This window comes from Palaemon carinicauda, chromosome 26 (assembly GCF_036898095.1).
Source record: "Palaemon carinicauda isolate YSFRI2023 chromosome 26, ASM3689809v2, whole genome shotgun sequence".
In the NCBI taxonomy this organism is placed as follows: domain Eukaryota; kingdom Metazoa; phylum Arthropoda; class Malacostraca; order Decapoda; family Palaemonidae; genus Palaemon; species Palaemon carinicauda.
In genome coordinates, this window is record NC_090750.1 from 82,243,830 (window position 1) to 82,268,728 (window position 24,899).

General features: G+C 42.9%; 1 protein-coding gene across 5 annotated transcripts in view; it reads left to right on the forward strand.

Annotated features, from left to right (window-relative positions):
• The window catches only part of Hsl (hormone-sensitive lipase), a 455,124-nt gene that overhangs the window by 382,477 nt on the left and 47,748 nt on the right, over positions 1 to 24,899 (forward strand). For 4 of the 5 annotated variants that reach the window (XM_068349817.1, XM_068349815.1, XM_068349816.1 and 1 more), the window contains 4 exons: positions 8,188 to 8,308; positions 8,879 to 8,986; positions 11,990 to 12,195; positions 24,462 to 24,569. In XM_068349817.1, coding sequence (XP_068205918.1) covers positions 8,188 to 8,308; positions 8,879 to 8,986; positions 11,990 to 12,195; positions 24,462 to 24,569 — 543 coding nt within the window. The remainder of the gene's footprint in view (positions 1 to 8,187; positions 8,309 to 8,878; positions 8,987 to 11,989; positions 12,196 to 24,461; positions 24,570 to 24,899) is intronic. The other variant, XM_068349814.1, reaches the window with a different exon arrangement.

A 24,899-nucleotide genomic window follows, 5' to 3' on the forward strand; every position in this document is an offset into this window, starting at 1 on the left:
CGCACCATCGCGCGCAGTCTCCATCGAGCGCCCTGCACGCCCATCTGTTGCAGTTCAAGATGTGCGCCCTCATGCTCGCCCGTGTGCAAGGGATATTTCCTCTGCGCGCGCCAAACGTGTTCGCCCTTATGGGCTCACCATGATCCTGTGCGCCCACGCGCGCACGAACAATCGCCTTCACGCGTGCGAGTGCTTATTCAGCCTGCTTGCCATCGTTCGCCCACGCGCGCGCGAGCAATCGCCCGAGCGTGATTTAGGCGGAATTCCATCGCGCGATCGCCAACACGATCCCACGCGCTAGGCTGTGGGACGACGCACAGCTAGGTCACCGTCATCGCTCGCTCTCCAGATAGGTCCAGGAACTTGCCTTCTTCTTTTCAGGCCGACCCTGCTTTGGTAACTCCTCCTAGGGATCGAACGATCCCCTTCCCTCCAGAAGGAGTTTCTGTCAGCACAGCTGACAGCCCTGGTTTGGGTCCCTCGTCAGAGCGGTCGTTCAGGCTTTCAAGCCCGTTCTCTCTGAACTGGGACACAAAGCAGTGGCAGTTTCAACTCCCCTGAAGAGGAAGAGAGGAGGAGTGGACGTGGTAACTTCTCCAAGGGCGAAGTTGACTCCTCGGAAGTCTTTGAGGAAGGCTCCCTCCCTCCCCCAGACTTTCTCTCCCTCCCCTTCGGACGAGGATTTCCCGTCGTCAGGGGAGTCCCGTGAGGTGAGACGTTCCCCCATCGCACGATTGAGGGAAACCCCACCTCGCGCAGAGAAGTCCTCTCAGGTAGGGGTGGAGAAGAGCCTCCCACCATCACTTCTGGAGTCCTGTATCCCTCCCAGGAGGGAGTCGAAGGACTCAAGACAGTTCTGAAGTCGGCCTTGAGGATTAGACCAGAGACAGCCAAGCCCTCGAAGACTCCAAGACAGTTCCGAAATCGTCCTCGAGGATTAGACCAGAGCCAGCCAAGCACTCGGAGAACGTTCATGAGTCCCCCGAGAAGAGCCTTCGGGGACAAGAGACTTCGCTGCCAGCCCTTCAGGAGGGGAGCTTCAGGAGTCAGAACACACTTTCTGGCAAGTTCTGACCCTTATGAGGAATCTCAACGGGTTCTTGGATCCAGAGATTCCTCCTCGTGAGGGCAAGGACACGGTCCTGGACAGAGTCTTTGGTACTCAGAAACCCGCTAGGGCCAGTGTGGCTTTGCCTTGGTCCCAAGGGGTTAAGAGTGCCAGAGATAAGGTCGATGGTCAGCTCTCCGAGCTTGCCTCCAGCCGGTCCAGCGCCAGGAACAAACTCCTCCCGCCTCCTCGTGTCCATAAGAGGAGGTACTTCGATATCATGGAGGAGACTTGTCTAGCTCTTCCTTTACACCATTCTTTGGAAGAGCTTACCGAGGGAGTCCCTCTTGAGAGACACTCCACCCGGCAGGTGGCTTTATCGGCCACGGAGATCCTCAGCCAGAAGCTAGCGAAGTGTGCCATGCAGGCAACTTCGTGGCTGGACATCTGGCTAGGGTCTCTAGGCATCCTGCTACGATCCGAGGACCTGTCCAAGGAAAGTACCAGGAAGGCCATGGAGACATTTCTACTCTCAGGCACTCGTACCATCGAGTTTCTAGCCCACCAAGTCTCGAACTTGTGGGCTAACACCATCTTGAAGCGTCGAGATGAGGTGTCTGAGAGGTTCCACCAGAAAGTCCCCAACACCGATATAAGCAGGCTCAGACATTCTTCCATCTTAGGAAGAAATCTGTTTGAGCCTAAGGACGTGGAGCAGGCAGCTGAGAGGTGGAGGAAGTCCAACCAGGATACTCTCCTGCAGAGGGCTTCAACATCTAAGCTATAAACCTCCAGCAACCCAGCAACCACGTCCTACGAAGACGACGAAACCGGTGACGGCAGCGAAGACAACTTTGTCAAAACCCTTTCCTGTCAAAGACAAGAAAGGCAAAAAGTCCTCCAGGGTAGGGAAAAATCCTAGGGGGGAGTGGCCGAGGCCGCAAACGCTAGGATTGGCCGTCCCCCTGCATGTCCACCAGTAGGGGGATACCTGGAAAGTTGCGCAAGCAGGTGGCAGCAACTCGGGGCCGATTCCTGGACGATATCCGTATTCAGTCAAGGATATCGCGTCCCGTTCATAACATCTCTACCTCCCCTGACAGCGGATCCAGTGTCGTTGAGGTCCCTTGCTATGGGATCGGCAAGGGGGCAAGCCCTTCGGGCAGAAGTCGAGACCATGTTGAAGAAGGGCGCTCTCCAAGAGGTCCTCGACGGGTCCCTAGGCTTCTTCAGTCAACTCTTTCTTGTAAAGAAGGCGTCTGGAGGCTGGAGACCAGTCATCGACCTCTCAGCTCTGAACAGGTTTGTCAAGCAGACCCTGTTCAGCATGGAGACGGCAGACACGGTCAGACTTGCAGTGAGACCTCAAGACTTCATGAGTACACTGGATCTGAAGGACGCGTACTTCCAGATCCCAGTCCATCCGTCTTCAAGGAAGTACTTAAGATTCTGCCTAGACAACAAGATCTACCAGTTCTAGGTGCTGTGCTTCAGTCTCTCCACAGCACCTCAGGTTTTCACCAGAGTGTTCACCCTGATATCATCATGGGCACACAGGATCGGCATCCGTCTCCTCCGTTATCTGGACGACTGGCTGATCCTAGCAGACTCGGAGTCGGCCTTTCTTCGACACCAAGACGAATTTCTGAGACTTTGCCAAGATCTGGGGATCCTGGTAAATCTCAAGAAGTCTTCTCTGCTACCTGCTCAAAGACTGGTATATCTAGGCATGATAATAGACACCAATCTCCGCAAAGCCTTCCCATCAGACGACAGGATAGCAAGGCTGAGGAGGGTCGTGAGTCCTTTCCTCAGACGAGAGGAACTCCCAGCCCAATCGTGGTTACGTCTCCTCGGTCACCTCTCATCCCTGGCCCGTCTAGTTCCCAACGGTCACCTCAGAATGAGATCTCTACAATGGCGACTCAAGTCCCGGTGGAATCAAGGACATGATGCCCCGGACGTCATGATCTCTATGGGTCCTGCGGAACGGACGGACCTTCAGTGGTGGGTGACAGACCAGAACCTACGAAAGGGAGTGCTGTTTTCGGACGCTTCAAAGAAAGAGTGGGGGGCCCGTGTTCTGCACCACAGGACCTCAGGCCTGTGGTCAGAATCAGAAAAGTGCCTCCATTTAATCTGTTAGAAATGAAGGCCGTATTCCTGGCTCTTCAACAGTTCCAACAATACCTGGCGGGTCACTATGTGGTGGTGATGAGCGACAACACCACAGTAGTGGCTTACATCAACAAGCAGGGAGGTACCTTTTCAGAGCAGCTATCCCATCTCGCAGTAGAGATACTGAGATGGGCCGAAGTCCACTCGATTCCACTATCGGCCCGCTTCATTCCAGGCAAGAGGAATGTGCTCGCCGACAGTCTGAGCAGAGCGTCTCAGATAGTGAGTACCGAGTGGTCTTTGGATCATCTAGTAGTCAACAAAGTCCTGACTTTGTTGGGTTCCCCGATTGTGGATCTGTTCGCTACAGCGTTGAACTTCAAGCTTCCAGTGTACTGCTCCCCAGCCCCGGATCCCAAGGCACTCTGGCAAGATGCCTTTCAACAACGGTGGGACAACATCGACGTTTACGCCTTTCCCCCGTTCTGTCTGATGAGGAGGGTACTCAACAAGACCAGAATATCGGTCAATATCTCGATGACCCTAATAGCTCCGCTATGGCATCATGCGGAATGGTTTCCGGACCTTCTGCAACTCCTAACGGAACTTCGAAGAGAACTCCCACCACGACACAAGCTACTCAAACAACCACACGTCAACATCTTTCACAAAGCCGCAGCTTCGCTTCAACTTCACGCCTTGAGACTATCCAGCATCTCCTCACAGAGAGAGGTTTTTCACAAAAAGTTGGGAACAGGATGTCTGGACACCTGCAAAGGTCATTCGCAGGGCTCTGCCAGGCAAAGTGGAGAGTTTTCTGTGGTTGGTGTCGTGGAAGGGATATCTCTCCACTCGATGTCACTATTCCAGCAATAGCGGAGTTCTTCGTGTATTTGCGAAAAGAAATGCGCCTTTCAGTCTCGGCAGTGAAAGGCTGTCGCTTAGCCTTAAGTCTAGCCTTCAGGCTCAAAGGAGTGGACATTTCTTCTTCGCTGGAACTTTCCCTACTCATACGAAGTTATGAACTTACTTGCCCTCAGTCGGAAGTTAGACCTCCTCCATAGAACGTGGTTCGAGTTCTCAGGTCTCTTAAGAGACCTCCCTACGAACCGTTACGCCAGGTTTCAGATCGCCACCTGACTTGGAAGACGGTGTTCCTACTAGCTTTGGCCTCGCCCAAGTGAGTCGGTGAACTTCATGGTCTCTCGTATGACATCGCCCATTCAAGGGGATGGGGGAGGTAACGTTCAGATTCGTCCCTGAGTTTGTTGCTAAGACTCAGAATCCGGGAGTGCCAGACCCACGGTTCGACTCTTTCCAGGTTTCGAGTCTTCGTTCTGAAAGACGACCCAGACCATCTCCTACTGTGCCCAGTACGGAGTCTGAGGCTGTATCTTAAAAGAACGGCAGCAGTTCGTCCCTAAGTGCAGGCATTGTTTGTGAGCACTGGAAAGACGAAGAGGAGGGTTACCAAGAATACCATCTCGGCATGGATTCGGAAGGTAATACATCTATCCCTGAATCCTGACCCTCCTCCGTCACGTTGCCCTAGAGCACATGATGTTAGGGGCATAGCTACGTCCCTGGCCTTCAAAAAGAACTTCTCAGTGACGCAGGTTCTACAAGCAGGGGTGTGGAAGCGTCAGACGACCTTCACAGCCCAATACCTGCAAGACGTGACCCACAGGAGACTCGATACGTTCTCTATCGGTCCTGTGGTGGCTGCACAACAGCTGGTGTAAACCTCAGGCTCCTTAATGGGCAAGTAGAAGAGGGTTAAGGGCATTGTTACCCGGTCTTAGTCTGCATGAATGAAAAGGTATGTCTGGCCCTTATTCTTTTCTTCATCCTCCCCTCTCTTGGGGAAAGCAGCATCCTGGGTTCTCTGCACAGCTGACCTCAAACCACTGCAGGTAAACCATGTTTCCTTGTGTTCCTGGTATTAAATTAATACTGTCACGTCCCCATACCCTGACGAGGTGGTATTGGGAGAGTCCTAGCCTAAAGTTTCCATCTAACGAACTTCAGGTCAACTTCCTAGGACGAGTCACTCTTCAAACCTTCACACACAGCTTACGTAGGCCGCACCCCTTGCATAGGAAGGTTCTAGCGAGGTGCAGGGACTCCTTATTGTTGAGTGCTGACACACTCAGATTTTGAGTCCCCGGGCAAAGCCAAAAGCCATTACTGGCTGGGACTTACCACCCTTCCTAAGGGTTGAGTCACCCACATTAAATAGCGTGGTTTATATTTCAGTTACGGAACAAATGACAAATTCGTAGGTAATTTGTAATTTTCCTAACTATACAAACCTTAGCTATTTAATCAAACTTGCCCGTCAGCCCTATCCCCCTTGAAGTCCTACCTCTGAGCAAAGTGAACTCAGCACAGGTGCGTGTGAGGGGGTGGGTAGCAAGCTACCCTCCCTACCCCCCGCTAACTAGCGGTGGGGTAGTAAACCCTCGTTAAAATTCTAATGGCTCGTCATTTCAGCTACACCGAAAGTAATTACCCATATTAAATAGCTAAGGTTTGTATAGTTAGGAAAAATACATATCTACGAATTTGTCTTGTTTCTTTTTATGGAACATGCTGATGAACATAGGGAGTTGACTTTTATCTTTACTGCTGGCTCCAAATCTGATACTGGTGTTTGATTTTGAGTATGTATGTAGCAGTGCCTTTAATATTAGAGATGCTCGTCCCCTAGTATCTTCTATACGGCATGCTGACTGGTATTGAAAAAAATTAGCGTTAATAGAGGAGGGCAATTTTACAATGTTTAGTGATGCAAAATGTTTTTAATTCCATTTACCCTTTAGTTTTAAAGATTTTAGAGTGGCTCTGTATTATTGGGCTGAGAGGTATAACGGTTCAATTTTGCTGGGTGCCGACACACGTTGGTGTGTAGAAATGAGGAGGCAGATTTACTGGCAAAGAATGCTGCAACTTGAGTTTCCACCAAGAAGGTATTCCATCCTCTGTAATGGTTATTTACCAAGTATTAAGAGTTTATTTTAAAATAACTGGCAACAACATTGGGATAATTGAGGTGGAAATAAGATGAGAGAAATAACGAATGTTATATCTCCTTGGAGGTATAACATGATGTCCCGAAAGTAGGAGACTACTCTTTGTCATCTTCCCATTGGTCTCACTTGGTTGAGACAAAAAGTTTCTGCTAACTGGCCAACACTAGCCAAATTGCGACGACTGTTTGGTACCCTTGATAGTGGGGCATTTGTTGACTGAATGCCTCACTTTTAGCACCTTGAGAAATAGCTACATAATTGAAGCTCAAGGGGAGAATGGCAGGTGCATCCATGCTGAGACTCTTGGACAGGATGTTCTGTACTATGCTAGCTGTATTTTTAGATTTATTTCAGAAGCAGGTCTTCTGAAAGCTATTTAACTTTTATGACATCTTCGCTTACTCTGTCTTTTCTCTTACTCCGTCATCTCATTCTCTCCACGTTGTCTCTATTCGACTGGGTAGAACAGTGGCCAACTGACCCCCCTACAACACTTAGGTGCGGTTGCCGTCTCTCTCATCCACGAGTCCTGTGGGCTACAAACCTGGGTTATTGCCACAGTTGGTGATGCCTGCTGACCATTTGTGGTTGCCACCTCTACCATTGTGTCTCAAGGGGGCTAGTCTCGTGAGCAATACAGTATCCTTTCGGGGTTATTGCTGCATATGGTGATACCTGCAGACCCCTTGCTGCCGCCGCCTCTCATTTTTCATGCCCTACAACAAAGTTCATGGAGTTTTTTGAGACTATGCCCTTTGGGACCCCTCCTTGGGCTCTCCTTCTCTTATGGGGAAGAGCCTGGTTTTCCTGTTGTGCATCAACACACAGGGAAAATCTTTCTCTGCCTTGCTCACCACCATACGAGCTCGTGCCTCCATCTAGAGCTTGCTAGACAACTTGCCAACTTCCTTTGGGAGCACTTTTCAGTGTTCTTGTTCTGTTCATGCTAGGGCAAACAGACTCTTTCATGTGAGAGAGTGAATCCAGACACTACGCGCTAGCGAGCTCTGCTTGCCGACGTTCGGGGCAAGCTCCTGTAACCTATTTAAGTGAGAGCGAACCCTGACACTATGCACCAGGAAAGCTCACTAACAAGGGTTTGAACGAGCTCCTCTAACCTATTAATGCGAGAGAATTAACCCAGACACCGCGCTCTGGGCGAACTCCTCCATCATTTTTCCTGTGAAAGAGCAAACCCACACACGGAGCCTTGGCGAGGTGCACGGCGAGAGCTACTCTCACTGATGAGGGTCTGCTTGAGTGCTGAAAACTGGTGAGCACCTCTGCTCTCTTCATATTCATGAGATAGAGACTACCTAGACGCTAAGCCTTAGCGAGGTGTCTGGTCTAGCTCCTGTGACTGATGAGGTCTGTACACTCTCTTACTCCCTATTAATGGACTTTTATTAGTATACTGTAGTTAGAAAAATTACAAGTTCTTTAAAATTTTGAGAATTTTCCTCCTCTGAGAATTGGATGTTACACTTTGGGATCATCTATTCATGTAATCATAAGTTCTTTATACAAGTTTAATTAGCTTTCTAATGCAATTTTAAGTTTCTTTCTATTTTTGTTCCTTTGTTAGTTGTTATGAATCATCAACATAGTAGGTTGACATATGACATAATTGTTTATTCGTCAAAATTCATGAGCCTGACAATGATTTTGTCATGGCTGGGATCACCAGAGGGTTAAGTTACACCTTTTGCCTCAACCTCCCCACAAGTCCCAAGCCTAAAGGTCAAAATGGTTAGCCCTGCTGATGGACAAATTGGAGCGGCTTTACACACACCACCTGTCAGTAGTTATAACTACCTCATTAAGTTTTAATAGCCGTTCAAGCTTCGCTGAAGTCTGACTTCTATTAAAGAACTTAGGTTTGTATAATTAGGAAAATCCAATTTACCTAAAAAATTTTGATGTTTTCGTAGATGCTATTGTATGTGGGTATTAAGGATATTGATATTATATGTAATATTTATTTTCCAGTATTATCCATCCTTACGAAAGACCTTGAAGTATCTCAACATATGCCTTAGTGCATTCAGTGAGATTTACTATGCGGATGGGGGTAGCTTTGTACAGCGTACCAAAAATACAGTTATGTCAAGTAAGTATGCTAATTATTTCATACTTTATTAGTAATAAATTAATGCATTCCTATGCTCACATGCAAGGAATAAGTGATACATATTAAATCAAATTTCTGCAATTTACATGGATTCTAAGGAAATACATATTACTGTACAGTACTGCTTATTAGGCTCTTTTTTTTTAAATACTTTTTTTTTTTTTTTAATACAATAATCACTAAGAAATAATTTGATAGGGATACTCTCTGTTAAGATTGTCAGTATCAATACCTTATTTTTTTTCTTGCTATCTTATACTTTATTAGGAATTCTGTTGATATTTTTAAAGAGATTTTTCACAGATGTATTGTAAGTCAATTGAATATCCTATTGTGATGCACTATTCTTATAATGCTTATGAATGTAGGTGCTGCAAAATTGTTGCATTTTAAAGTTTGACTGTACAGTATAAGTTGGACTACTTACAATAGTTATTGAAAGACTATTGGTAATGGCAGTAATATATTGTAGATGATCTTGAACTTTCTTAGACGATATCTTAAAGCTTTTGATGAATTCTTTCTCATTAAGTTTTTCAATCGTTTCAGGTAGTAAATACGTAGTAGATGCCGAACTACGTTCCCGAAGGATTGTCGATGTAGTTCAGTACTCTTCTGTGGATTTCATAAAGACTTTCTGGTCTGTCGCTGAAACTGGTAAGTTGAAATTACAAAGATGATCAGTATACGTCACTGACATGAATGTGTTTTTCTTTGTAAATGTCCTACAAAAAAACCTATTCATCATAGTTTAACTTGTTTTATAGTCATGAAATGATTCCTGACATTTCAGTCCCTGATTGAAAGAAAGGAAAAGAGCTGTAGTTAAATGGTAGTACTGTTCATGTCTGGTCTGATCTTCAAATTTTGAGTAACCATTCAGTTCGTTCTTACTGTGCCCGATTAGCAAGTTGCTTCTAATGCAGTTTCCCCAAAGATTTGTTCTTTTATCTGTTGACAGATGACCCTTTGTGACGTTAATCTCCTGGTCTATTAATTTCATCATCATGCAGAGAATGTTTTTCAGACCTCAACATGTTTTATAGTGAGGCTTTTCTTTGTTTCAACAAGAAGGTTGTTTTTCTTTCAGCAACTTTAACATCCTGGAAAGTTACCCCTTCTTGTGGTTTTGTCATTCCTTACATATATCTCTTTTGTTACCTTCGCTAACTTCGTTGTGACGAAGGCAAAAGTCAAGGCCAAGGTCACGAAAAGCTCAGAAAAGTTTTTACCATATCGTGTCCGATATTTATCTGGTTTGCATGCAACTAGTGCCAAGATGTGCATAATCCTATTGCCTATCTTATGATATATGTGTTTTGGGATCAAATACCCACAACATCATCAGTTTTCTTGGTGACAAAAGAGGCATTTGCGAAGGTATGCACTCTATCGAGTGCCCATTATAGTTTCTTTTACAATAACAATGATAATGGCCTCCCTGGTGCTAGGTCTCAAGACCCAAATTCTATAAATCTATATAACTATCCTCAATTATTTTACTACAAATAAGAATAGACTCTTGTCTACTTTGGATCTAACTTTTTTTTTTCATCTTATTTGCAATTAGTCATTTTGTTGATTGACAGTAATAGGTGATGATATATAATGTACCGTATTTCAAGATTTTGACATGCTGAGAATACAGGTAGAAAGCGCACAAGAGAGCAGGATTGAGAAATCATTTCTAATTAACAATAGAGAAAATCTGATGTAATGGATTTTTTTTATGATGGTTATTAATTACTAATAGTCTGCTAATTATCAAAGTGTTATGATCACTATTAGATTATAATCTTTAGTTTTCTCGATTAAGAAATGTATTATACTAATGACCCCTATTCAGTAGATTAGATAAAAATAATGTAGAATAATTGGCAGGGCTGTAGGATTGTTAAGTAATTGATCATTAATTTACAAGTAATCCAGGTCACTGAATAAGTCAGGAATGAACACAAAGGTTGAAATGTTAAGTTTCAAAAGTCATATTTATTCAATACAAAATTATAGTATATAGCTATAAAGTGTTTGATGAGTGACAAACCAACCTATTTTGGTTTATGAAATATCTTTTTTATTACTAACAGAGACCATATCAGAATTCAGACAGTATGTTATGGGTGATATTAAACTAATATTTTCATTGCTATATTTATATGTAAAAAAAAGTTGTATCCAAACTATTACATGTCAAAGTAGCCAAATAGATGGTATGAACTTTGGTTACTCATAGTAGTTCAAAGTGTATATCAGTAGAAAGTGCAAAGACTGTCACTTAGTTTGGGGTTTTTTGATAGGTCCTTTGAATGTAGAGTGGTTACTTATTTGTTAAGAAAATATTTCTTAGAAGCCATTTGTAGTCGGACCCTTCAAAAGTTTTATTTATGGTTTCATTGGTCATGACAGAAAGATTGAACAAGATAACTGGTTAACAAGAGAGGATGAGTTTTATTCTGTTTCATTCTGAAAAAGTGTAGCTCAGTGATTGGCTAGATGCCTTTGCCATCCAAGTCCCTTATTAATTTACTTGGCTCTGTTTAGCCATATGAGTGTTGTAATTATTAGCTGTAATATGAGGCATCACTATAAGGTCAGTCTTTTAGTACAGCACTTATGTTGATGCAGTGTAGCATTCACAGAGAATAACATCTTTGATTGTGGAGGAAAAACTAGAAATGATTCTTTTCATGTTTAGTGAATTGCTTCCACAGAAATCGTTACATCTAGCTTTCCTCTTGATAAGGGTAGAAGAGACTCTTTAGCTAAGGTAAGCTGCTCTTCTAGGAGGTCACTCCAAATTCAAACCATTGTTCTCTAGTCTTGGGTGGTGCCATAGCCTTTGTACCATGGTCTTCCACTGTCTTGGGGTAGAGTTCCCTTGCTTGAGGGTACACTTGAGCACCCTATTATATCTTATTTTTCTTCCTTTTGTTTTGTAAAGATCTATATTTTACTTTAAAGATTTATTCTAATAACGTTAGTATTCTTAAGATATTTTATTTTTATTGTTAATTACTTCTCATTTTTATTTATTTCCTTTCCTCACTGGGCTATTTTCCCTGTTGGAGACCTTGGGCTTATAGCATCTTGCTTTTCCAACTAGAGTCATAGCTTAGCAAGTAATGGTAATAATATTGTTGTAAGACCACCCAGATGTGGGGAGGGATTCCTGGAGCACCTAGAACTAGTTTGTGAGTCTAAGAGTCTTATTTATTTTCTTCATGGCTTGAAAGGTGTGACTCCTATGCTTTCACTAGATTGTCTGTCCTGCCAAGTAAGAAAAGCTGGGATTGGTATTCTCATTTGAAGACAACACCGAAAGCTTTGACAACTGTCAATTATCGAGTAATGTTTGGACCTTAGAGGTAGTTTTAATGTAAAATACTAATACAGTAGTGCCTTGAAGGCAGAATTTTCTCTCAAGATTAGCTTATGGATTCCAAAGATGGTTTATTATTTTTGGTAGAACTCCTGGTATTCTACTTTATGGGGTCACGTCAAAAGTACACTGTTCTTGAATAAAGTTGTTTATGGAATTCATGCACAATACTGTAGTTATTGAAGGCAGGGATTATCCAATATTCACTATAAATATTTTTATCATGTATTATGAAATCTAGATTTTATGCATTAGAATATTAATTTGGATCATTTCCACAGATATTATGACCCAGCTGCCAGGAATTGTTGGTCCTGCACTAGCCATAACACAAGTGGTGATAGTACCTTGCGAAGAACAACAGGTTTCCAAGTTGGATGGTACTGCAACCGTCGTCATACCGGCACCCCATTCCCATTTTGAAGCTCGTCCTATAACCTGCCATCTGTTGTCTGCTCAGTTACGGGAAGGAATGGTAGGCTTGAAGGTAGGGCGAAAGTATTTCCGGTAGGCAAGGAAGTCAGTTCTAGTGCATGGAATTGTGGAGATTGTGTCTGCTTTGGTGTTCGCCTCTGCTACGGAATGGTGGTAAATTCTGTTCATATACAAAATTGAATTTTTCTTCGTTTTGAAAAACAGTAAAGATAATATTTTGTTGTTTTACTGTTTACCATAAAACTTTCATCGCCATATCCATAATTCTAGTAATTGCTTCTGATATAGTACAGTATTCTTAATGATTATTGTAGGTAGACAATTGCTTGTCATTTAATTGTTTTCATGCTATTCCTGCAGAAAAGGCAACCACCTGAAAGGTATTAACAGTGGTTGCCAAGATAGTATGTTCTATCCTTCTAGAAAATTATTAACCTAACTTATACTGCGTATCAATTTTTTGGTAATTTTATTAAGTTACAAGATCTCCTATTAGATTGTAGACATTTGTTCAGTTTTCATACTGCAAAATCAGTAAGTGTTTAGTATGTAAAATATTTTTTTGGCTTTATATTGACATTGTCTGTCAGCTATATTTGTTAGATGAAAAGTAAGTCAGTAAAAAAGATTGTGAATTTTTGGAGTAAATTTTTTTCTTATTAATCTCAAGTGTTGCATTAATTAACAACTATTAGGTTTTTTTTTTTTTTTATAGTCACTCTAATGGTATTGAGAATATATACACATATTTGACAAGAACAAGCAAAATACAGAAACAATACCGTATAGTTAACGAATAAGATAAGTTATTAATAATATTTAATTTAAAAAACAGCCAAATCTCATGTGTACTTAACTTACTTGCTTGATAGAGGGCAAGCAGTTGTGTTCAGTGAAGACAGAATGGGGTATGTGCAAATGATTGGGAATAAAATACAAGATTTTAAATTTATCTACACTACAAAAGCTGCATTAGAATTTATACCTGTGGGATGTAGTTAGTAATACTGACTAAAAGGAAATACAGATGTTAAGGAATAAGATAAGGAATAAACTAGACTGAAATGAACAATAAAATTGTGAATAACAGAAATGAAAAGATTTATGAAAAGCAAATAGAGAATAGGGAAGAATTGGAGAAACCTTTTAGGCTTTTGAGCCAACATTCCCTTTACTTGAAACTTAGATTTTAAATATAAAACTTACCCGCTGGTTATATAAAAGAGCTGAAGTCCCTGACGCCAGGGCAGAAAATTCAAATCTCGCGCTATCGAAGATACGCCAGGTGTACCAACCGCACCCTAGCGGTAGAACAGGTGGAACTACACACCAACTTCAGTTCTTCTCTCTGCCGTCATAGCTGACTGACATACAGAAGTTCGCTCTCGTGTTTTTACTCTCTTGGGAAGTTGTTTGGTGATGTACAACGTTCTTTTTTGAGTTTAAGCTATCGTTGATTAATTTTCCTTGGTTCTTATCTTGAAATCTTTTTGTTTGAGATTTTCTTTATTGTTTTTTCCCTTACTTTTTGCTTGTCGGTCTCTCACGTTAACTTGAAAATGGCCGACTCCTCCCCTGCTCAGCGTAGGTGTGTTAGTGAGGGTTGTCGTACACGACTTCCTAATGGATCTATTGATCCTCATTCTTTTTGTGTAAAATGTAGGGGTAAATTTTGTTCATTAGATGATAGGTGTAATGAGTGTCTTTCCTTAACTAATGATGATTTTGTTACTTACGATCGTTATGTTAGGAGATTAGAGAGAGATAGAGTTAGGCGTAGTTCTTCCCGATCTGTGGATAGAACCTTACCTAATTTACCTGTTCCTAATCCTGTTCCTTCCCCTGTGGTGGTAGATCAGGAACCTACTATGAAGGACATGTTTACTGCTATTTTGTCTCTTGGTGAGAAAGTTGAGTCCTTAGCAGCCGATAGAAATACTATCTTTTCAGAGTTAAAGGTATTGAAAAACCGTGATCCTATCGGAACTGTGGAAAGTGTTTCAGTGTCTGATGTGGTACCGAAGAATCGTGACTCTCTCGGTGTTGTGACAAGTGTTGATAATGTGGTTAGTGTTGCGGAAGGTGCGTCGACACGAGTGTCTGATGTGGTACCGAAGAATCGTGACTCTCTCGGTGTTGTGACAAGTGTTGATAATGTGTTTAGTGTTGCGGAGGGTGCGTCGGCACGATCTTGTCGTTCACCTAGCCTTAGACCTCTTTCGAGCTCTCGAACCCATGGGAGAAGTAATGTCGAACGGCTTAAGGGAACGAGAAGCATCATCAATCGTGCAGACGTCCCCTCGAACGTTCCTGTTGCCGTAGCTCAGGTCGTTCACCCTCATCGTAGGAAAGGTGAGGTTCATACGTTATCCCCGTCTTCCGATGAAGGGTCGGGGAGTGAGATCTGGCGGCGAGCGTCGAGACCGTCACAGCGTCGGGAATCGCCTGTGCGGCCAGGATGTAGTTCGTGGGGTTCACCGGAACGTTTCCGTTCTCCCAGCGCTTGCACTCCGGCCAAACGTTCAGATCACCGTGTTCGTGCGGATATGATTCCTTCCGATTCGGACCTTGTAACTATTCATGCACCTCCTCTTCCATCGGATTGGCTTTCTTCCCCTGAAATGCGTGGTGACATTAGTGCGAATCTTCCTTCTAGGAGTTCTGTTGATCCGAAATGGACTGCGCTTTTGTCTATGAAGGAACAACTCTCGTCGTTGATGGATTCTTATCAACCAGGTGTTGGCGTTGTGTCTGGGCGTTCGATGTCAGACCAGTTATCGCACAAACGTTCGATGGTATATGGCCTTGACGAGTTATCACTTAGACGGTCTCCCATTCACAGTGTTCAACGCCAGGTTGATTTTGATGAGTCGCGTCAGAGAGTTTTGGTTGACCAGTTTGCGTTTTCTGGTCGCGGGGAAGAGCATCGGCGTCGACAAGTGGACGAGACGCGGCAACAATTTGAAGTAGTGGATCGCCCGCGGCAACAACTTTTGGACGCGGCGCGTCAAAACATTGGTTTACAGCGGCGACATCCTGACTACTTTGATCGCTCGCAGCAACAGTCCTCGGACTTTACGCGACCTCGCGGCGATCTTCAACAGTTACCTTCTGATTTCAAGCGTTCTTCTGTTCAACAACAGTCGAATTCTAAGCGGTCTAAGCAGTTGTTGGTTGAGGATGATCGTCTACATGTCCGTGTTTCGCATCAATCTACTTCTACTTCTCCCCACCTAATTGACTCAGATGTTGGCCTTGACAGGCAGTCCCATCCAGACGTTGTTCCTTCGGTTCAGGCTGCAGCTGTTGCTGCACTGCCAGAAGACGAACCAGAGGAAAAGTCGGATGAGGATAATCCTATTGAGGAAGTCTCTGAGAATGAGGAGGAGAAGCATTATCAGCATGCTGTGGACCTTCGCAAGTTTATGCTTATTTTGACTGGAATTTTCCCGGATTCTTTTACCCCTGTGGCCCCTCGTTCTCCGCCTTCTGAATTCATCTTAGGTAAAGCTACTAAGGTTCTAGTTTACACCAAGATGGTTCTTTCTCGATCTTCTAAGCGGGCCTTGAAGTTAATGGGTTCTTGGTTGGACTCCAAGAAAGCTTTTGGCAAGACGGCCTTTGCCTTTCCTCCCGCTAGGTTAGCCTCTAAATCTAGTGTGTGGTATGAGACTGGTGAAGTGTTGGGCTTGAGTTTTCCTTCTTCTGCACAAGGGGATTTTTCAAGTTTGGTAGATGCTTCTCGTCGTCTTGCCTTAAGGAAGACGAAGATTTGGTGGTCCATTCCAGAGTTCGACCATTTGCTTAAAGGTCTTTTCAGGGCCTTCGAAGTTTTTAATTTTTTGGACTGGGCTTTGGGGGCTTTGAGTAAGAGGGTCTCTGATATGACGGAAACGGACACTAGTGGTTTGGTTCATTTGATGTCCTGCTTGGACAAAGGTGTGAGAGATGGCTCCAACGAACTTGCTGCCTTGTTTACAGCTGGAATTCTCAAGAAAAGGGCCACGATGTGCTCCTTCCTCTCCGCAGGAGTTTCTCCCTATCAGAAGACAGGCCTTCTTTTCGCACCTTTGTCTAATTCTTTATTTCCTCAGGAATTAGTGGGCGAGGTGGCTACTGCTCTCACTCAGAAGGCCACACATGACTTAGTTACTCATTCGACTAGGAAAGTTTTGCCTCCGTCATTCTCCTCTCGAAAACCTAAGGAATCTTCTTCTGGGTTTCGTCCTCAGTCCTTTCGTGGGAAGCCCTCTGGAAGAGGCTCTTTTAAACCAGAAGGAAGGAAACCTAGAGGCAGAGGGGGCAAGTCCGGCCGAGGTAAAGTCTGACTGCCCTCTCCTTCAGACAGCAGTGGGGGCCAGGTTGACTCACTTTTGGGAGGCTTGGGAGAGGAATGGAGCGGACCCCTGGTCCGTCCAGGTGTTAAAGGAAGGCTACAAGATCCCCTTCCTGACCAATCCTCCTTTAGTCACAGATCCAGTGGATCTTTCGCCCAAATACAGAGAGGGTCCCAAGAAACAAGCCATGCTTCTACAGATGTCTCTTTTATTAGAGAAACGAGCAATAGAGGAAGTGCAAGATGTTACGTCTCCGGGGTTTTACAACCGCCTTTTTCTAGTACCCAAGAGTTCCGGGGGGTGGAGACGGGTTCTGGACGTAAGTTTGCTCAATGGTTACGTCCAAAACTCGACGTTCACCATGGAGACTCAGAAAACAGTTCTGGCAGCTGTGAGGAAGGACGATTGGATGGTCTCTTTAGATCTTCAGGATGCCTATTTCCACCTTCCGATTCATCCCAGCTGCAGACGTTATCTGAGGTTCATGGACGGAAACAAGGTCTTCCAGTTCAGGGCTCTTTGTTTCGGATTCTGCACGGCTCCTCTATTGTTCACCAAGATCATGCTGAACGTGGCAAGCATGCTGCATTCGAGGGGAATCAGGGCCTCTCTGTATCTGGACGATTGGCTGATAAGAGCCTCCTCAGCCGATTGTTGTTTGAAGGACCTCAAGATGACTTTGGATCTCTCCAGAGAACTGGGTCTCCTGGTGAGCTCGAAAAAATCACAACTCATTCCATCCCAGGAGATTCTTTATTTGGGGATGGAGATTCACAGTCGGAGTTTTCGGGCTTTTCCGTCGTCGGTGAGAATCCAAGCAGCCCTCCTAAAAGTACAAACGTTCCTGAAGAGAGATCTTTGCTCCGTCAGAGATTGGATGAGTCTTCTGGGGACTCTCTCGTCGTTAGAGAAGTTCGTGACCCTGGGGAAGTTGTTCTTGCGTCCTCTTCAGTTTCATCTCAACCGCCATTGGAAGAAAGGGGACAGCCTCGACAGGGATTGCATTCCCATCTCGACTTCCATCAAGTCTCATCTTCAATGGTGGAACAACGAGCCCAGACTGAAAGAAGGCTTGTCTTTACTTCAGAGGAACCCAAACCTCGTGTTGTGTTGCGACGCCTCCAACTCGGGGTGGGGAGCCACTCTAGAGAAGCAGGAACTTTCGGGGACTTGGACGGTGGAGCAAACCTCTCTCCACATCAATCAAAAAGAGCTTTTAGCTATTCATCTGGCTCTCATCGGCTTCGAAAAGCAGATCAGGGGCAAGGTAGTCCAAGTCAATTCGGACAGCACGACAGCTCTGGCCTATATTGCGAAACAAGGCGGGACCCACTCTTGGCCTCTGTTCGAGATTGCAAGACTGCTCCTCATCTGGGCGGAGGAAAGGAAGGTGACTCTTTTGACGCGGTTCATCCAGGGAGTCAACAATGTGAGCGCAGACAGACTCAGCAGGAAAGGTCAGGTTCTCTCCACAGAATGGATTCTGCATCCGGACATCTGCAAGAGTCTGTGGCGGTTATGGGGTCGACCTCTCGTGGATCTCTTTGCCACCGCGAAGACCAAACGACTAGAGTGTTACTGCTCTCCGGTTCCAGATCCCGAAGCTTTTCACATAGACGCTTTTCTGATGAACTGGTCACACATGGAGGTTTATGCCTTTCCTCCGTTCAAGATCCTTTACAAAGTGATTCAGAAGTTCGTTTCACACGAGGAGACCAGAATGACACTGATAGCTCCGTTCTGGCCGTCAAGGAGCTGGTTTCCAGAGGTACTGGAATGGATGGTGGATGTCCCGAGAAGCCTTCCCATGAGACCCGATCTTCTCAGACAACCTCACTTGGCCCGAAATCATCAAAACCTCCGAGCTCTACGTCTGACTGCCTTCAGACTATCGAAAAACTCGCTAGAGCTAGAGGATTTTCGAAGAAGGCAGCCAAGGCAATTGCAAGGGCAAGAAGGTCTTCAACCATCAAGGTGTATCAGTCCAAGTGGGAGTTGTTCAGGGAATGGTGTAGAACTAACGCGATTTCCTCTTCCAGTACATCGCTTTCCCAAATAGCAGATTTTTTCTTGGACCTTAAAACTAAGCATAACTTCTCGTCATCAACTATTAAAGGTTACAGGAGTATGTTGGCGACGGTTTTTCGACACAGGAACCTAGACCTTTCTGATAATAAGGATCTACGAGATTTACTTAGGTCTTTTGATACGACCAAGAAGATTCAAACGGCTCCCATCGCCTGGAATTTGGATGTTGTCCTTAAATTTCTCATGAGTGACAGATTTGAGCCTTTACACTCGGCTTCATTTAAGGACTTAACCTTGAAAACCCTTTTTCTAGTTACCCTCGCCACTGCGAAAAGAGTTAGTGAAGTTCACGCTTTAAGCAAGAACATTGGTTTTCGGAATGGGAAAGCCATTTGTTCTTTGCAACTGGGGTTTCTGGCCAAGAACGAAAACCCTTCTCGACCATGGCCCAAATCCTTCGAGATTTCTAACCTTTCGGATTTGGCTGGCGATGAATTGGAAAGGGTTCTCTGTCCAGTTAGAGCTCTACGGTGTTATGTGGACAGAACTAAGAATCTGAGAGGTAACTCAGACGCCCTGTGGTGTGCAGTTCGGAAACCCTCGATGCCCATGTCCAAGAATGCCTTGTCTTTTTTCGTTAGATTGTTGATTCGAGAAGCTCATGCTCAGTGTGATGAGTCGGATCAGAGGCTCCTCAAAGTCAAGACACATGAAGTCAGAGCGGTAGCGACTTCAGTGGCCTTTAAACAGAACCGTTCTCTGCAAAGTCTGATGGATACAACATTTTGGAGAAGTAAGTCTGTTTTTGCATCCCATTATTTGAAGAATGTTCAGACTCGCTATGAGGACCTTTTTACGTTGGGTCCTTTTATAGCTGCTAATGCGATAGTAGGTGAATGATCTACCACTACGTTCCCTTTTTTCCTAATACCCCTTTTCTATCTCTTGGAACTAGTTTGTTATGGTTGTTTGTGGAGATTGGGCGTCAGTCTTCCGCAATCTTTGATTTGGCTAGGTGGTCATTTTGTTCCTTGAGTGCACCCGGAACAAGGGTATTGGTTGAGGTCCTGTCATGTTATAGGTGTTTGTACCGTTTGACAGCTCCTAGAGATTTTCAGCCCGAGTGGATTACTGGATCTCTTAAGGATAGCGGACGAAATGAGGCAGAGTATCATTGCTGTCAGCTTCCTTATCAGGTGAGAACTGCTTAAGTTTATTGTATGTAACCCTTAAGTGAATTTTCTGTATGTAGCTGTCTCTGACCCGCCACCAAGGGGTGTCAATCAGCTCTTTTATATAACCAGTGGGTAAGTTTTATATTTAAAAATGATATTTTCATAATAAAATAAATTTTTGAATATACTTACCCGCTGGTTATATAAATTTAACACCCTCCCTCCTCCCCTCTAGAGACTACCTATGGTATGGCTATGAGGCATGGAAGAACTGGAGTTGGTGTGTAGTTCCACCTGTTCTACCGCTAGGGTGCGGTTGGTACACCTGGCGTATCTTCGATAGCGCGAGATTTGAATTTTCTGCCCTGGCGTCAGGGACTTCAGCTCTTTTATATAACCAGCGGGTAAGTATATTCAAAAATTTATTTTATTATGAAAATATCATCTTTATAGATATTTATAAGTATTAGTATCATTAGCTATCAGTGATTTGTTCGATCATTCGCTGTGATTGGCGATGAAATGTAAACAAAACACTGGTTTTTTTCTTATAGGCATTGTGTGTAGGAAAAACATGCTATAGAGCTTGCTTTATTTTGAATTTCTAAAGATACAGCGACTCAATTTCTAAGATGAACTGAAGTAATTATTTCAGCATTTCAAACAAGATATTTTGGAATTTTCCCAGAGGGTATCTTTTGTTACTATTAAAATACCTTTCTAAGTCTCAATGCAAGCCTTTGTATTAGGCTTTTCTGGGTAACTTCTTGCAGAATATCTTTCCTCTGGATTTTCCATGTTCAAGATGATTATGTAAATTTCATTCCTTATTGAGGAAGGTTGTACATGTTAAAGTAGGTAATATAATAGGTTTGTCTTTGGGAACTGACTCTTGCAAGCATGAGTCCCAGGTTTGAGAATCAAATTACCGTACCCTTCAGCAGCATTCCATTTGTCTTAGCACATGCTATTCTATCCTATGTTGAGCAATGCATTCATTGATCAAAATACACTATCTTCCACTAGCTCTGAATGCCTATTTAGAAAATAGATATTAAAATCACTAATGATTAAGCAGTACAATTCAAGGGATTTGTCCTCAAAATTTAGGTCCCTTTAAATTTTTACTCATAATCTTAGAATCAACACAAGATTTAATGGCAGCGGCTAAGTGATTCCAAATATATTGTCAAGATTTAATCTTAGGTATGTAAGACACAGGTGGTTAAACCTGTCCTTGCTAGCTCTTGCTGTTCCAGCAGGAGAGCGCTCTCTGCATCTTTGGAGTAACACACAGGTGGTTAAACCTGTCCTTGCTAGCTCTTGCTGTTGCAGCAGGAGAGCGCTCTCTGCATCTTTGGAGTAACACACAGGTGGTTAAACCTGTCCTTGCTAGCTCTTGAGGTTGCAGCAGGAGAGCGCTCTCTGCATCTTTGGAGTAACACACAGGTGGTTAAACCTGTCCTTGCTAGCTCTTGCTGTTGCAGCAGGAGAGCGCTCTCTGCATCTTTGGAGTAACACACAGGTGGTTAAACCTGTCCTTGCTAGCTCTTGCTGTTGCAGCAGGAGAGCGCTCTCTGCATCTTTGGAGTAACACACAGGTGGTTAAACCTGTCCTTGCTAGCTCTTGCTGTTGCAGCAGGAGAGCGCTCTCTGCATCTTTGGAGTAACACACAGGTGGTTAAACCTGTCCTTGCTAGCTCTTGCTGTTGCAGCAGGAGAGCGCTCTCTGCATCTTCGGAGTAACACAGGTGGTTAAACCTGTCCTTGCCAGCTCTTGCTGTTCCAGCAGGAGAGCGCTCTCTGCATCTTCGGAGTAACACACAGGTGGTTAAACCTGTCCTTGCCAGCTCTTGCTGTTCCAGCAGGAGAGCGCTCTCTGTATCTTTGGAGTAACACACAGGTGGTTAAACCTGTCCTTGCTAGCTCTTGCTGTTCCAGCAGGAGAGCGCTCTCTGCATCTTTGGAGTAACACACAGGTGGTTAAACCTGTCCTTGCCAGCTCTTGCTATTCCAGCAGGAGAGCGCTCTCTGCTTCTTTGAACATTACCCAGCTACAGTATATCTTTATCTTTTTAATCGATCATTTTCCATGTAGCATCTCCTTGACTATTATCTTTTTCTATACATAGGGGTAAGTGCTGTTCTCTGATATACTAGTCACACCAGGGTTGAAGTGGAATGTGGACATGTCACTCTAAGTAATGCATATAAAATGTAAACCTCTCAGACTTGCTTTTGTGTATCAGGGTTCTTGTGGTTCTTGTCCTACTAGTACAGCTTCTTGTATACCTTAAGTCACAAGCTCTGATGCTAGTTTTCAGGTGGCTTTTACAAGTTTTAAACAGTTAATCCTAATGATCTTTGGCAGCTCTATCCTTTTGACCTGAATTAAGATTGGCGTACATTGTAAGTAATTGGTGTGTTGAAACAAATATTAATTTTAAAACCGTAAGATATTTTAACACATCTACTATTTTTGCTATGGTCTCAAGCTTATGAGGCAGGCAATATGAGTTGTGAACGAGGGTTACATGAGACTCTACTGTAGTACAGTAGTACGAGCTTAATGCAGTTTTTTCTTTTACACAGGGAATAAAGTGTCTAGGATAATTTTATTAACAAAAAGTAGTTTTGTATGAAAATTTCATTGCTTGCAGAAAAATCTCTTACTATTTTATTATTTTGTTTGACATTAGTGCTGAAAAAATGCAATACAATTTGTTGTTTGATGTCTGGAAGCTGAAAACAAACAGTGATTTTGGAGTCAGAGAGGTTTAGGCATTTGCATAGGAAGGAAAAAGATTGATTATTAAGAAAGGTTTAGCAGCAGAAATTAGAGAAGAATGGAAGCCAGCGCTAATTCGAAGATAATTCAGGAAAAAGGGTTGAGTTGAAAACCTAGCCCAGGTGTGCAAGATAGGAAAAATTAGAGGTCGTTCAATACATATCTAATTCGAATGAGGATGTTAATAAAGTTGATGTGAGAATTCCTAGTACTCTATTATTTGGTCTCGATGATTCTATATTCTTATTGTCTAGAGACTCTAGACGTTATGATACATGTTGTACCCTATTTTAGTTAAGAATTCCAAAGAGACCACAGTGTGGACAAAAAGTGAAAAGTAAAAATTCATGCATCCAAGGTGAAAGAATTCAAAGAATTTGTTCGCGTCGTTAGAATTTCCGTTTTGTTGCATGTTTTTGGCTTTTAAAAGCAGTGATGATATGGTCTTCTTTTTACATGTTGGCTTAACTTATGTTTTCCTTTGTCCCTCCTCTTGTCTGGCTGTTTTTTTTTTTTTTTTTTTTTTTTTTTTCTGAACGTAAGGGTTTGGTTAGCGCAATTGCATGATGTGTAAAAAGCTGTTTGCTCTCAGAGGTAGTAAATTTGCTCTGATTTGTGTAATTGTGCTATAATTTTACATAGTAAAAATTTGCTTAATGTTTTTCTCAGATTTTTTTTTATATAATGAAGATAAGGTCTGGATATCCTTGTTAGTTTTTAAGGTGGTTTACACCAGTAGAAAAATGGGAAAAATCACAAAAGAAAGTTATCTTTTGACAAATTATGTAAAGTACACAATTAGCATAAAATGCTGTTAATAAGTGCTTTTGCAAAGCTGTGGGAAAAATAAAGAAATTTTCAGAATTAATAAGTAAAAACAGTACCACCTACTCTATTCATAGTGGAAACATAAATGCTTGACGGGAGAATGTGTTAAGAGCTCTGACACATGGCTTACCTTTCTGGATAAAGCGCTAGTGTTCAGCCTTTGTACTTTAGAGATTAATTCATAGTTATAGCTGTCATGTACTAAATCAATTTAATAAATGTTTGATTAAATCTTGAGTGCTGAAGTTGTTAGGGTTCTTTGCCAATAGTAATGGTTTTTTTTTACAATTATGTGCATTTATGGAAGTAAAGAGCGAGCTATTTTCTCTCATGTTTGTGAAGAGTACATGGTGATTTGGTAAAGAATTTTGATACAATAATAAAGGAAGGGTTTTGTAAAAGCTTTATGGAAAGTAAAGTTCAAAATATTACTAAGCACTCCATAATCATGGCAAACATGGAACATTAATGAAGTTTATAATTTTAAAATTCGTTGTTCCATCTCTCTCAATTACTTATCCACCTACTGTGCACTAGTGTGTGGAAGTCAGTTGGATGACTATCTGGTAAGATTTATTTGAATAAACATCAATACTTACCTGATAGTCATTCAATTTCCACCATCCTTCTCACTTTCAGTGGATGTAGAGAGCATTTTTAAGATATGTACTTCTATAACAACTTAGATTATATGAAGTTCTTGGTATTAATAGGCCTGTGGTGCATTTGCCCAGTGGCATCAAAGAAGTGGAGATAGGAGAGAAAGCGTGATAAAAAAATTTTTGTCAGAGGTTGAGAAGCCGGTAGATTTTTCTATTTGTTGAATGCACTCTGTCCTGGAATTTGATCCAATAGGCATTTGAATATTTGTTAACTGAATTGTGTCAGTGGTCTTCTTATTTGTTATTTTGTCTCTTGTTTTCTCATCATACAAATCATATTTTACAAATATGGGATCTTACAATGCTTTTATCTAACACCATTTTTACATAAAACTAGTTGCTACATTTTAAGTTTGTTTACCATGCTATGAGATTGCCGTATTGGTTGTATACTGTGTTCTCAGTTATGTAAATAAATCAGATAAGTTAGTATATCAACCTTTTATTTTGATTTTGATATATTGTAGTTCTCTGTGTAAATCCTATTCTTCCTTCTGCAGCCGGGTGAAAAAGAGAGTAAAGGAGTGACCATACATCCCCCCTCTGATTATCTTCTAATTCATTGTCATGGTGGAGGCTTTGTCACTCAGTCAACCAAGTCCCAAGAGGTAGGTTTTCCTTTATTCTTTATTGATAAAGCATGTTAGTTTGATAGCATAATTTTAAAGAAGATGCTTAGCTTACCTTGATGTATACGCTTAGAAAATACGTACATAGTTAGAATGCATAATATTGGTCATTATGATTAAGGAAAATATCAGTTTTAAATATTTAACTTAGCCGGTGAATATATAATAGCTGACGTCTCCGGCGGCTCGACAGAAAAACACAAAAACTCGCGAGCGATCGCTATGAAGGTTGCGGGTGTGCCCACCAGCGCCAACTATCGGCCAGATACCGCATATACATGTAAACAGCTCCAGTTCTTCTCTGTCGGT